The 15,047-nt window shown below is 36.9% G+C and overlaps 1 protein-coding gene across 9 annotated transcripts in view; it reads left to right on the top strand.

Annotated features, from left to right (window-relative positions):
- SUPT3H (SPT3 homolog, SAGA and STAGA complex component) overlaps positions 1 to 15,047 on the top strand; it is a 416,365-nt gene that overhangs the window by 272,261 nt on the left and 129,057 nt on the right. For all 9 annotated transcript variants that reach the window (XR_009732847.1, XM_061398331.1, XM_061398330.1 and 6 more), the window contains one exon: positions 2,311 to 2,450. Coding sequence is in view for 8 of the 9 variants with exons in the window: in XM_061398331.1 (XP_061254315.1) it covers positions 2,311 to 2,450 (140 nt within the window). In the remaining variant the exon portion in view is untranslated. The remainder of the gene's footprint in view (positions 1 to 2,310; positions 2,451 to 15,047) is intronic.

Raw genomic sequence — 15,047 nt, 5'->3', positions numbered from 1 at the left:
CACACCAGAAGAGACAAGCCTTGAAGACAGGAGTCTGCCATCTCTAATGAGGTCCCCCCTCTTAGATCCAGGACAGGCTTTCTTGGACTACTGATTGCTCTTCCCAACTCCAGCTCTAGTACAGAAGTACAAAGATTCAGCCAGTAAGAGAGAGCCTTAATAGCAGAGAGCTCTACAGCTCTTCCTGCAGGGACTGACTCTTTGGAAAAGAGCATTTGGAAGTTCTTGACTAAGAGTGTTTTAAAACAATGGAGACCCTGGTGGTGAGCCATTAAGAGGAAGCTGGTTACTCTAATACTAATAACAACACAGAAAACAGTGCACCAGCTTAAAGTTTCAACAAAAGAAAGCAGTAGCTAAGAAGAGCAATAGCTAAGAAGACCCCCCTCCTGGGGTCAGAGCAAAACTTACAGGCTGGTCAACCTTGACTCTGCAGAGTGACCCAAATTATTTAGATCAGTCCGTGGAGCAATTTGTGCTCAATAGTATTATTCAAACAGCAGAACTCTGAGCCAGCAATTAGTGGAAGCTAACAGCTGTGTATGATACAAATAGAGTCAGACCAGCCAGAAACTTAATGGAGAGAAAAGTGACAGCAAAAGAGAACCTGACTTAAAAACCACAATCATTCCTGGTGGTGGAGTAAGCTCTTCACACGCTCAAGGCTGTGCTGTCTGAAGAGCAACATCGAAGGCTACACACTGAGAGGGAAAGAGACTTATTTGAACTAGTCCAGCCAAGTCACTAACCAAACAAACAAAAAAAAACAAGCGAATGATGACAACAAGCCCCAGGAAGGAAAGGGAATTATCTACAGTTGCTCTAGTATATTTCCTAAAATATCCATTTTCATCAATAACAACAAAATACTAGACATGCAAAAAAACAGATATATATGATCCATAAAAAGGACAAGAATAAGCAGATAAGACAAAGTACCTTTGAGGAGGGCTAGATGTTGGGCTTCACAGATGAAAACTTTAAATAGCTATTATAAATACATTAAATATTTTGGAGTATAAAAAACTCCAATACTTTGGCCACCTGATGCAAAGAACTGACTTATTGGAAAAGACCCTGATGCTGGGAAAGATTGAAGGCAGGAGAAGAAGGGGACAACAGAGGATGAGATGGTTGGATGGCATCACCAACTCGATGGACATGAGTTTGAGTAAGCTCTGAGAGTTTGTGATGGACAGGGAAGCCTGGCATGCTGCAGTCCATGGGGTCACAAAGAGTCAAACATGACTGAGTGACTGAACTGAACTGAACTGATAAATACGTTCAAAAAACTTAAAGAAACCATAGTAAATATAACAAAAGTATGGTTACAGTGTCTCACAAAATAGACAATACCAATTAAGAAATAGAAATTATATTAATAGAAACAAGTAGAAATTAAATCCACATGCATACACACACACACCCACACACCTCCCAGAGGGTATCTATAAATGTAATTATGTAGGTAAATATAAAAGAAAATATAACTGTGTTAGTAATTGTATTAATATATATAATTGTACTGTTGAGTCTGTAGCATACAGATATGTAGTATATTTGACAGTAGCAACACAAATGAGTTGGATGATAGCAAAGTTGTATTGGAACAGGGAATGACAGTTTTTATTCTCACTCTAAAATGTTAGGGTTGTCTTTATTTGGTATATGAGTATGTAATTTGTCACATTAAAAAATAATCCAGTTCTTACTAAGTCACACTGATACTTTTGTGTAATAAACTGTACTAATTATGTATTGTATGTTACATTCCTTCCTGACTTTTTGCAGTAACTTTTCTTAGAGTTTTGTTTTGCTTTTAAGTAAGAGTGATAGTTTTATATCTTATGAGAAAAAGAGTAAAATCTCATCCCATAGATTTTACATATATTGTCATAGTAATGTACCTAGTATTTTTTCTTTTAATTTCAAGTTGCAATCTTAATGCCTTTATTTATGTCTTTGTTTTTATTTTCTCAATTGGGCTTGCCATAGCAGGATTCTTTTTCCAAATCTGATAGCCCTTTTTTTTTTTTTTTTGGTAAGAAATTTTAATCAGTCTATAAATACTTACTGTAGTAATTGATTATTTGGTTTTATTCACTTAATCTTATTCATGACATAAGTAGGTGATTCAATTCTGTAAGACATTATGCTTTATTTTGGATACAAGGGTTCTCCTTTTGAAGATTATTTTGAGAGAATTCCAGTTTTGAATTTTACATGCAGTATTCCATACTTAACAATGGTTAGGACTGATGTAAACCTATTTAAGAATATTTTGTTTTTCCTTCCTTTATCTTCATGAAGACAAATTGAGTGGCAGCAATAATGTAAACAAAAGACAAAAAATCGCTCAAGACTTTCTCAACTCTATTGACCAAACAGGAGAACTCTTGGCAATGTTTGAAGATGATGAAATTGATGAAGTTAAACAAGAAAGAATGGAGGTATAGTACATGCTTCCCTTGTTAGAGTAACAGAAGAACCATTGCAGTGCGTATAATATTGGAGTATTCTATTCTTATGTCCTTTAAAAGTTTGTCTGAATTGTCCACATCAGTGGACATGTCTGCAGCAGCGCTGTGCAGTGAGGTAGTCCTGGGAAGGATGTCCAGCTCTGCCTTCATAGCTGACTTTGGGAGACAGCTTCAGTCCCCCGTTTCTTTGTTTCCACCTTTGAATATGGGTAGATTTCCCTAAGCTTCCTTCTGGGTTTTACTTCTACTGATATTATTTTCTTCAATAAAAGCTAGTTTATAATTAAATAATTTACTTAGTTTTTGTACCAAACTGTCCAGTTATCTTTGTGGGCAAAACTAATTCTTACTGCTTTTGTGTTGACTTATGGTATGAAGAGCTATATTTTTCAGCCTGTAGTTACAGGCTATGGTTGGCCTCACCGGCTAAGGTAGTATCCAGGGCAATTACATGCTTTATATTGCTGTAAAACAATGTCAGTGACAAGCGCTTGGATTCCCTGGGCATGTTTTAACAATGGATAAGAAAAATTGTATGCCTTCTATTTACCCTAGCTATTTATTCATAAAATTGTTTCCTTAAATATTGTACTTTGGAAAAACAAAAGTAGTGACTGATTTCATTTGAGTGCCTTTCAAAATATAAGGCGTTATTCTTATCATTTGTATTCTTATAATACTTTTACATGTTTTTTTTTTTTTTTAAACTCCATTTTTCCCCTCATCTTTAAATTGGGCAAGAGAGGTAATTCCAGAGTTCTGAAAGATTGTGCTAAGTGCTGACTTTATCATAGTCTCTATGCATGCTAAAAATATAATTATTTCATGTTAAATTTTGGAGGAAGTCCAGTAGACATCCATGCTTTATAAAATTTAACAGCCTTCTTTCAAGAATTAGTATGCTTAGATCATGAGCTGTGATCTAAAGGCAGTGTTCTTCTTAGGTATCAATTACCTTAGAAATGTGTGGTTATCTTGGTTTGAGGCAACTGCAAATGATTTTAGTTCAACTTTGCCTTGGGCCAAAAACATGCTCAGTTGTCCAAAGCAGATGATAAACATATATTTCTGATGTCATTATGGCCTAAACAGGATATGATTGTTTAGTGGCATGGTTTTACTTATGATGCATTATGCAGAGAGCAAATATTGTTTATGCTTTATTTTTTAAACATTTTTACCTTATACAAATGGGCATTAAGAAAAATTTATTAACGAAGGACTCTACAGAAAACATTAGTGAAATTGAACAAGTAGCTCTTTCAATTTTGACAGGAAAATCTCTGTCAACCAAGCCTATTGCCCAGAAGGGCATTCCACAATCAAGGAGAAGAAGAGAAATGGAGCATGTTGTAACAGTAAGCTCATAATAGCAGGCTACTGTGGGCCTGGAAAACTGATGAGTCAGTAAGGTAGATGTTCAAATGAATCAAATATTTGGAAATGTAGGGCAGAAAAAGCTTGGGAGCTCATACGGTTTAAATTTCTCTTCCCTATAGTTAGATTATATATTGCATAGTGGTGACCAGGATAATAAAATATCAATAGTTGATAGAAAGAATTGCAGTGAAAGTCAGCTTCATCTATACAAGAAAAGTTAAGATTGCCAGCTTCTCTAAGCCTTGAATCATAACTAAAATCTCTAACCAAAATAACAAAGAGTAGTTTTGAGATTCTGTTCATCCAAATAACAGAACTTAAACTGGATAAAAAACGCTGAACTTGTAGACAAAACTGTAGACAGTAGAAAGTGGAACCGTTAAGAGCATAGTCTTGCCTGCTTCTAATTTGACAGGTTATAGTTTCAAGCGTAAACCACAACTGTGGCAGTCCATATGAAACCACTTTGGACTCACAGACTGCAATCCCTGGCTTTTAAAGTGCAGTAGAATAATCAGTCCTGGCATCACTCAATGATTGAATTTTCCTCTAAGCATCACTTACAGTTGTAGAAACTTTGTTTACTCCCTTCTCCCCTCGAACGTATGAAAATGGTATAGACCTACCAACAAAGCTTATTATTGTTTTTCCTTTCTTTTTTTGTTTCATTTAAATGTAATTTAGAAGAGAAAAAGAAATTTATAGACATAAAAGCTCTCTTGGGATCCTAGCTTTTTCTCAAAACATTGAGGAAGCATATGAAAAACTGAGTTCTTTCCTGTTGTTTTCAGCTGATTTGTGTGTGTGCCTGGCTTTGTGTTTTACTCATAATTTGCTTCGTTAGATATTATATATTTGAAATATAAAAAAGTCTGAATTTTTATGTCCATTTTTTATATCTACTTGCTAGTCCATCATCATATTAACTAACTCTTACTCCATTTATCTTTCCCCATCACCAACACTTTGGTGTATGAATAGTAGAGATCTATGATCCATGACCTCTGAAGATCCCTCTTAAATTATCAAGTGTAGATTAAACAATGTTCAGAATTGCTTTAGTATATTTGAGAGACTGGGAAAGAGAAGCAGGGAAATGATAAGCATAATACATCTAAATATTTACAACTGCCCTCCAAGCACCTTTCAGACCCCCTCTACCCACCACCAGAAAGAACCAGGTGTGTTTGACTGTTGATCCTGTTTCTTACATCCCAATCTTTTGAGATCTAATCAACTAAATGTGACTGTCAACCAAGGCCAAGAAAGGGTCACTAAAGCCTGCAGGTAGCTTTGTATTTTCTTAACAAAGGACCTGTCGTCACTCACATAAGAGCCTCACCTAAGACCCTGCTGCTCTACTCATTAACCAAGTAAAATATCCTGTCTAATGAGCTGCTAGGGTTTGTGAAGGAGGTGTAAATAAGGAACACTAAAAAGAAAATTGAGTGAATTCTCTACTTTCTGACTAATCCTCAAACAGGTAAAATAAACAGGGACCAAAGTTCAGAGCTCACCAAAGGGCAGCCTTTAAACAGCTTAGGTGCTGAAAATCCCCAGTGACTGTTTATTGTTTGTTTTTAAGTCAGAGGCCTAATCCTGGAATCTAGAAAGAAAGTAGAATGGAATATATAAAATTTAAGACAGCTTAAAGATTGTTTAAAATTGACTGAAAGTTGAATAAGACCTCATGTGCCATCGGAATTGTACTGATAGGATGACCATTCTCTGATTGGCTTAGCTTAAGTCATATGCTCCATCTCCAAAGAGGAAGCAGTTAACCTCTGTAAAAGCGTGAGTCCCTGCAGCGTTAAGAAGAAGGAATAGGTGCTGAAAAGGCAGACACAAAGGTCCTTAAGATAAAGGACCTCTCCTTATGTGTAAGAATTGGCAGAGGAAGTGCATCATCATCTCGACTCTGCTCAGATCTCTGGGATTTTTTCCTGTAGAGACAGCGTGTTAGAACGAGTGGAAATCATTTTCTTTGGATTCAAGCAAACCATCCATCCATCTGTCCTTCCACTCTTTAATTCATTCAGCATTTGTCTGAGCTTCTTTTGTAAATCAGTCACTGTACTAGGTCCTGAAGTTACAACTATAAAAAAGACAAAGTATGGTTTCTGCCCTCACAGGCCTTTAGTAATAACTGGCAAATCAAAAGCTAGCCGAGTACACTGGTAGGGGAATACAGGCTCAATAAATGGTTGCCATTTTTATGACTAATATTTGTCTTGAATTTTGAACCTTCTTAGTAGATTATTGGTTGTGTAATGAAGACATGTATATTCTATTTCACTTGTTATTTTATTTGAGATTTTGTTTATTCTGAAGTAAAGTGCATGTCTTCTTCAAGAAATATTTTATGATTAACTTCAGAGTGGTTTATAGAACTAGCTTCAGTGTGGTTTGTTGAAGAGGACACAAAACAGAATAAAAGAACTAGGGTCCATTTTAAAACATAAAATAGTGTGATAGTCAGGATTCGTTTCTGAAAGAGATTCATCAAAAGAACACATCACCGTGTCTTTTTTATTCTTTTCAAGGTAACTTTTGTTCAATTTAAAAGTACTCTGTGAAATTGTTCTTCGGGGAATACTAATAGAAATACCCCCAAAATCTTTGGTAATTCTAGCTGGCACAGAGAAGAATTAATGTAACTTAGTGTATATTTTTCTGGCCTAGAAACTGCAGACCAGGGAGTGTTACTTGACTTCAGGAGAACCCAAAGGTTGATATGATATATAACTCTGAAACTCATTTCCAGCTCTGTCAAACTACTTTTTATCCCCACCTCTGATTATTGGGCTTCCCTTGTGGCTCAGACAGTAAAGAATATTCCTGCAATGCAGGACCTGGGCTTGATCCCTGGGTCGGGAAGATCCCCTGGAGAAGGAAACAGCAACCCACTCCAATATCCTTGCCTGGAGAATCCCAGGGACAGAAGAGCCTGGTGGCTATAGTCCACAGGGTCACAAAGAGTTGGACACAACTGAGGGACTAACACTGATTATGGAATGGTAGAGACCTGTGTATTCATTGCAGTAAAACATCTGGAGAAGACACATTTCAATCAATGACATGAAGAGTAAGTTGCAAATCTTATAACAATAGAATATTCCCTAACTCTTACCCACGTCCTTATCATCCTGTAGGTTAATACATCATATTTGACAGATGTTCCTCAAGGAATTCTTTCAGGCTTTCTTATCCATATGAACTATGAGCTGTGAACTGAGGGTAAAGTCAGACTTCTGTTTTCCTCAGAGTGCTCCATGTACCAGGTGTGAAACCAGAAGTGATTGGGTGATGGTAGCAGTGTTTTGATCATTCTCTCTCATTTAAGATGCTTAATCTCTTGGATTATGCTTTGCTGTAGAAAAATTTTAGAGCAAAATCAAATAAACAACTACCGTCTCTATGATTAAAAAAATTTAGTATCACATTCCAAGTATCATCTTCTAACTTCAGAGTCGTTGAAGATTTTTTACTATTTAATGTCTGGGTGAAATTGAAAAAAAAAAAAAAATTCTCTTCCCTGCCTAGTCTATTAAGGAGCAAGATACACGGTGACAGCACTGAAGCAATATTCATAGTAGTCATATTTCCCTTAACCCAAATCAGGACTTGCAATCCGACGTCCATTGGTATCTTTTGTTTCGGAGATAGCATATGTATTTTAAATCTGGCCTTGGTAGTAAAATATAGAAACAGTGATTGCCATCCACTTCCACCTTCCTCACCAGAAGTGTCAGCTTCAGTAAAGCAGAGCATCATTTGCCAGGGGGAAAGATGCACACCAGTGATGCACACTGACCATCCGTATCTCCCTGGCTTTGCTGCACCGCACTATTCAGTCTTGTTAAGCGGATTTTCCTCTAACACATGTGATGACTCTGTCCAATTAAGTTTTTAATAGAATCAATCAGTATTTTCTTTCTCAAATAATTTCACCATAACCTTTTGAAAATGAAATCCTTTACTTTTAAAAGATACATTTCAAGGGTTTCCTTAGAGATCAGTCTGCTAGCTTGTTTATAAAACACCTTGGCAGAGAAGAGTTTTAAAATATCATCGAGTTTAAGAACACCACAGGACTTACCACTAATTTACATTTAATGTTTATAGTTCTCAAATTGTGGCTGTTGTAATAACCAAAATATTTTTGTCCTGAATATTTTGTAGATTATGTTTCCCTATTCTTTCTCCTTCACCCGAATTCCCCACAGTAGGTGGGCAGATTGTTGTTACGTAGCCTGGCTTTTATTTATCTTTACTGGTTTAATCTCAACAAGTCAGTCCTTCTAAATATGAAAATAAATGTATTCTGTGGAAAGAGTTTTGTCTTCTCAATGCCATCATTTATTGAGTGGAATTAGCCTATCATTGATTGTGTGGTTAGGTAATTTCCTTCTGTTCCTTTATTTGCATCCTTGCTAAGGAGCTGCCTTAAGATCAGTTCTTATTGTTGCCACCACCTTATGGTAAATCATGCAAATCAAGCTGTTTAATGCAATTAGACTTATTCTTAGATCATTGTATTCCTCATTTAGAATAGGAATTTTGGAGTAAGCTGTAAACATTTAGTGATCAATGTAATCTGTTGCATGTGGATGGCTGTTGGGAACTCTCCTGTTTATTAAGGGTTGGTTCAAAGGGCAGATCAGATCCTGCCAGGCTTCTGCTGTTCCTGACTCTCCGTTTTCTGTAGAAGTCTTAACTCCCTAGCACATTATTCATGTATCTTTTATAATCTGGCCCCAACAAACTTTTTCATGTTCATCTCCCATCATTCCTGCTCCCCCTCTTTACCCATATTACTTCCCGAAACACACATGTACACACACACACACACACACACACACACACACACCGCCATCACCACCCCACACTATTTAAGGAGTCCCTTGAACTTGCAGTTCCCTAAATAGGCATTCGTCTTTTCTTCCCTTCCGTTAATCTTTCTCCATCTGGCCGCATCTCAGTTCTGATATTTTAGTATGTGAAAGATTATAACTAGATGTTTTTTGCTTAGTTTGACTTACTAAATAAGGTCCTTGAGAGCATGGACATACTGTACTTTCATATCGTTTGTACCCAGCACAGTGCCTTGAACATTATAAACTTTGATTAACTGTTTGTCCACATAAGGGGAAGTAATAGGTGATACACGCAAATACTATTAATCTATCTTTTGGACAACCTGAATTTTTTTCTCTTCTGCTTAAAGAATGCAGTTTCCAGGTATATAAAATTAGTCTTTTCTTCTCATTCACATAGGATTACAAAAAAAGCTATATATACCTTTATGAAGGTTTTATACCAGGAATTCTTCAACACACCTTTTAAGGTGCCTTCCAGTTGCAAATAATTTTCATTGTTTGAATAATTTCGTGTTTAAATTAGAGTGGTGGCTTTTCCACAGTTCTAGCTGTAGAAGTTCTCCTAACCACACTGCTTCAATATTTACCCGCAGTGTTCAGATATGTCTACAGGCTGATACTAAGCATCAGTTCTAATGTTAATGACCAGATTTTTTTTCACATGGACCAATAGCATCTGTGACCACTGGTTCATTGCCTCTAGTTGTCAGTTCAGAACATTCGGCAATAAATGTTATGCACTTCTTGTGTATTTGCTATTATAAGATCTTACAATTTAGCATCTTCAAATAATAACATACTTGTTCACTTCTCTGATCCATTAAATACTTCTCTGGACAGTTCTGTTAGTTATTGGCTGATTTCTACTTAGAAAACAGTTTGAATTTGTAGATGCCTTTTAAGTTACTGTTGACTTTCTTGCGGCATGGAAATCTCGCATCTCCATCTTTGCTCTGTCACGTCTTGTCGATAGAGCCTTCATCAGGCCCAGGTCTGGGTCTCTTGTTCCAGTGAATACCTAAGTTTGTTACAACTTTGCCTGTCTTTACTGTTAGTCTTTCTGAACCAATTAGTTTGGGTATAATTGTCTTTAACAGTATATTAATGTTTTTTCCTTTAATTTCTTTCAATTGATGACATTACCCTTATTTCCATAGCACATGCATTTTTATCTTTTTTTATTCTTCCTCACCTGTTTTCATTAATTCTTTTTTATTTGTAATTTCAGAGTTAACTTATACGTAATTCTTTCAGTGGTTATTTTTAAATTCTGAGGAATCATAAATCTGTACCTCTCAGTTTATGACCCATAAAAGTGAAGTAGTATTTTTTAATTTTATTTGTGTGTGTCTGTGCCAGCTCCTGTACTAGATCATGGGGACATGGTATTCACAATACAGTTGTTTCCTTGACAAAACATGTAATATACCAGAGAAATAGTATAGTAGTAATAACTACAGAATCCTGTGTAGACTTAGTACACACAAAACACTGTTCTAAACCTTGACACAGACATCAGCTCATGTCTACCCTTGGAGTCAGTTCTGTTATTATCCTCTGTTTGCAAATGAGGACCCTAAAGCACTTGCTGAAGATCACAGTTAAAAGGCAAAAATGCTAGGAAGGAAAACTCATGGGTGCAAGCACTATTCTGGAAAAGAAAAATAGCAGAAAAGTGTCATATTTCTTCCAACTTGGAAAAATTGATCTGAAAGCAGTTCCTTGAGTTGTATATAGTTACTCGCCTCCCGAGCATCAAGGCAAAGAAGGTTATTTGCTTTACTTTTGCTTTTCTTTGGCTATTTCAGGTAATGGCTGAAAAAAATCACACATTTTAAAAGATAAGAGATTTATCATATTTGTGTTACAAATGTGAACCTTTGTTATCTTAAATCCATGATTTTCAAAACCGTGGTTGATATGAGAGATCACTGTTTCTTCTTTCAAAATGCTTAAAAATACTTGCAGGGCCAAGGACACTTGCTTATTTACATATGGATGTGAATGACATTGCTTACCTCTTAATCATCTGCTGAAAGGGACTTTCTTTAAAGACTTCTGGTCAGCAAGGGGTAAAGGTAAAGCAGTTTGAATTTCAGAGAAATTTAAGGGTAGAGGACAGTACGTGACGTGCTGTGTTCTGTGTCTTTGGGAAAGAAGATTCTAGAGAGATTCTAGGAGGTTGATATTTCAGAAATAAAATAAGACGTCAGCTTTGTGTTTTTATAATTTTGCATAATTCTGGACAAGGACCAAATTCTCTTAATTAATTATGCCTCTTCTGATCCTTCCATAAACTGGATACAGTCCAGATACATATGGGTTAAAGAGGCTTTTGTAAGATTACTTAAGAACCTACCCACCATTTAAGACAATATTTCTATGAGAAGATGCAGCCTGAATTCAGAACACACTTTTAGGATTTAAGTTGGAGGATTTTGTATTTTAGTTTTAAAAGTTAAGTTTTACGTGTTCACGAATTTTCAGTGCAATAGAACTGCTTATCATCTCTAGAAACTGTTTTATCCAGCTTGTTTTCTCTGGTAATAAAACTGCTGGTATTAGAGGCCAGTAAAAAATTTTGGCACCTCCACCTGATTTTTTTATAAGATTATTTAGGATGATCATATTCCCTACTGAGTAAAGGACTTCATAATTAATTTAAGACTTTACATAATTTATGTCCAAGCTACTGGCAATGTTCTGATGGTAAATTAAAGATGTATATTAATTTACTGTGCTATTAAATAAAAGAAGTGTTGGTTACATACAGCAAAGAGATCACTTTTTTCCAGGATGACAGTACAAAGTTATCCTGGGAGTTACACGTCAATAAGAGTTGCCACTCTTCTTTCTGTAATTGGTGTACAGAGTGTATAGACATCATGGATTCATTCAGAGGCAAGCAATGACAAGCTAAATTTATAAATTCACTTATAAGCCATTTGATATGTTGCTTAAAAAAATGTTGAGCTCTGCATACAGACAAATTTTATCATGAGAGGATCTGTATCTTCTAAGCAACCCAACAACGGAAATACAGCTGGGCCTCGGGAGCTTAAAGCAGACACCAACGAAATCAGTGTTCTGTTCACAGTTTCTGACCTCCTGCTTCTCTCTCTGCATAGGCTTCATTTTTCTTTTCGAGTTGATTGACATTTTTTACCACCTGGGTAACGCTCTGCCAGCAGGTGCTCCCAAGTTAGCTTCTTCACCTGGAGAGAGGCAGACCCAACCCTCTGGGATAAGAATCTCAAATCTCAGTACATGGCCTCTGATTGATCTGGTTCTTTTTGGGTGTCCAGGCAGGGGCCTGGCCACATGGCGGAAGACAGGGCCGCACAGTAACCACTCTGCTGTGCAGGCTTGTAGGGCAAGCTGGCAGCAATGGAGGCAGCCAGTGCCCTGTACGCTCACTGCCTCCAGGCAGCCCTCCACTCGTCCACTCGTCATTTCTAGCCTGCACACACATCCGCTAGATCCAACTTTGAGACTCTCGGTGTCTTCCTTCAAAAATGATTATATAATCTTAATCTAAATATAATTTCCTTCTAAAAGCTACAAGGGATACTCTCCAGTTATCTTAGACTTAAAAGAACATGGCTAATAAAAGAGTAAATATAAAAATCCCACTTAAGTTCCCAGAATGACAAAGAAAGTAAAATATTCTTCAGTCAAGCCTTTTCTCTTAAAAATATCCTCACTTAAAACTGTAAAACATTTCAACAAAAACATTTCTTCAAATATGTTATTTTAAATACTATATTACTTAAGCAAATATTTAAATACTATATTAGTTTCTCTGAATACTTGACTTGAATTTAATTCCACCTGTCTGCCAAATGTTGAAACTCCAAAACCATTTTCACTGGCCAGGTTAAATGTTGATTTTGTTTTCCCACATAATATGGTCTTTAAACTGTCACAGACATACCAAATCTGACTTCTTTTTAATAGGGACTTGTTAGGGATTTTATTCTTTCTTCAGTTAATGGTAAAGGATATGCTTCTCTTAAGGAATGTGCAAAGGTATATTCACATTCCCTGTCTACAGAAGGTATCTACTGCCTTTGTTAGTGTTGGGAAGTAGACATTAACTTTCTTAAAGGAAGTTTAAAACGTGTCCATTGCATTTGCCTACGTTTTTGAAGCCTCACTGTTATTTCCTTATAATCAAATTATCAATGACCTTTCTCATAGAGTGTCCAGTTTAACAAGCGACGCCGTATAGACTAGTACAAGGACAAAGTATCACACTACACTAATTTATTCGATCACGGGGTTTCCCTTTATGCTCATCTATGTTTCTGTGATCAGACATCCATTTGAAAATGTGGTTCTTATTTTCAAAGAACATGTATATATCTTTGAATATTATGGTCTTTTAGACATACTTTTCTTAAAAGAACTAATAGCTTTCACTATGTACTTACTTATTCTTTAATTTAGAGGCATATGAATTCCACATGAATTGCATAGCGGTTTGTACTTTTTGCAAATTTCATGAGTACACCTTCAGTTCAGTTCAGTCGCTCAGTCGTGTCCGACTCTTTGCAATCCCATGAATCACAGCACGCCAGGGCTCCCTGTCCATCACCAGCTCCCGGATTTCACCCAGACTCATGTCCATCGAGTCAATGATGCCATCCAGCCATCTCATCCTCTGTCGTCCCCTTCTCCTCCTGCCCCCAATCCCTCCCAGCATCAGAGTCTTTTCCAGTGAGTCAACTCTTCGCATGAGGTGGCCAAAGTACTGGAGTTTCAGCTTTAGCATCATTCCTTCCAAAGAAATCCCAGGGCTGATCTCCTTCAGAATGGACTGGTTGGATCTCCTTGCAGTCCAAGAGACTCTCAAGAGTCTTCTCCAACACCACAGTTCAAAAGCATCAATTCTTCGGTGCTCAGCCTTCTTCACAGTCCAACTCTCACATCCATACCATGACCACAGGAAAAACCATAGCCTTGACTAGACGAACCTTTGTTGGCAAAGTAATGTCTCTGCTTTTGAGTATGCTATCTAGGTTGGTCATAACTTTCCTTCCAAGGAGTAAGCGTCTTTAATTTCATGGCTGCAGTCACCATCTGCAGTAATTTTGGAGCCCAAAAAAATAAAGTCTGACACTGTTTCCACTGTTGCCCCATCTATTTCCCATGAAGTGATGGGACCAGATGCCATGATCTTCGTTTTCTGAATGTTGAGCTTTAAGCCAACTTTTCACTCTCCTCTTTCAGTTTCATTAAGAGGCTTTTTAGTTCCTCTTCACATTCTGTCATAAGGGTGGTGTCATGTGCGTATCTGAGGTTATTGATATTTCTCCCAGCAATCTTGATTCCAGCTTGTGCTTCTTCCAGTCCAGCGTTTCTCATGATGTACTCTGCATATAAGTTAGGTTTCTTGTATTAGACCTGATTCACTACAGTAAGGAGCATCTTGAGGGGGAGGTATTTGAAGCCATAGTGGTAGTGATCTTCCTAACCTTTAACTTCCCTGAAAAAATGTACCTTGAATTCTTTTTCTTTTCTCCATCTATAATGAAAGTGCAGATCATTATGAATGCCACAGTCTGTCTTCAACTATCCATATCACGAGACCTGCTGACTTCCTAAGCCCCTCTGTTTGAGTCAGGGGAGGCATAGCAAAACTTGATGCAGTAAATAGCTATATCAGTGCTGCAGGAGAAGTGATTCACACACGTTTTCCATTTTGAAATGTCTGGCTATTTCCCAGGAGTTAGGAACCTCGTGGCTTCTTCCAGTGATATTTCTTCTATATAAGAATCACTGCAAATACACTGAGGCTATTTTCTAGTCTGGACTTGCACAAGTTATCTGATCTCTTGAATCTTAGAATCTATAGCTCTGAAGTATTTCTAAAGATTTCAGGACTTCACCAAGGTACAGGATACACATAGAATCACAGAACATCAGCACAATACAGAGGAGACAGAACTCAGTCACAGTGAGATGAAGCAGCTTAACCTGGAGATTCCCATTTTGTGTTCGAGACAAAACAAGAACTGAAATACAGGTCTTCTGATTCATGGGTCAGCATTCTCTTCTATGGCCGCTCCAGTATTTTTCCGATGGAATAGAATGTATCTCAGGTCGTATAAGAAGATATATCAGAGCTTTAGATTATGATTAAAAGCTGTTACCACTCAGAATTACTGATTTAGAGGATATAGAGATTAGATTGGAATTGTATTAACCCTATAATATACCCTATCCATTCCTTTTCAAATACATCTCCTCGAATGTCATCTTATTTGCTTTCTGTTTATATCTTTATCATCAAAATAAAACAGTG

Source organism: Bos javanicus, chromosome 23, assembly GCF_032452875.1.
Source record: "Bos javanicus breed banteng chromosome 23, ARS-OSU_banteng_1.0, whole genome shotgun sequence".
NCBI lineage: Eukaryota > Metazoa > Chordata > Mammalia > Artiodactyla > Bovidae > Bos > Bos javanicus.
Note: the sequence above shows the minus strand (reverse complement) of the source record. Positions and strands in the feature narration are given on the sequence as shown.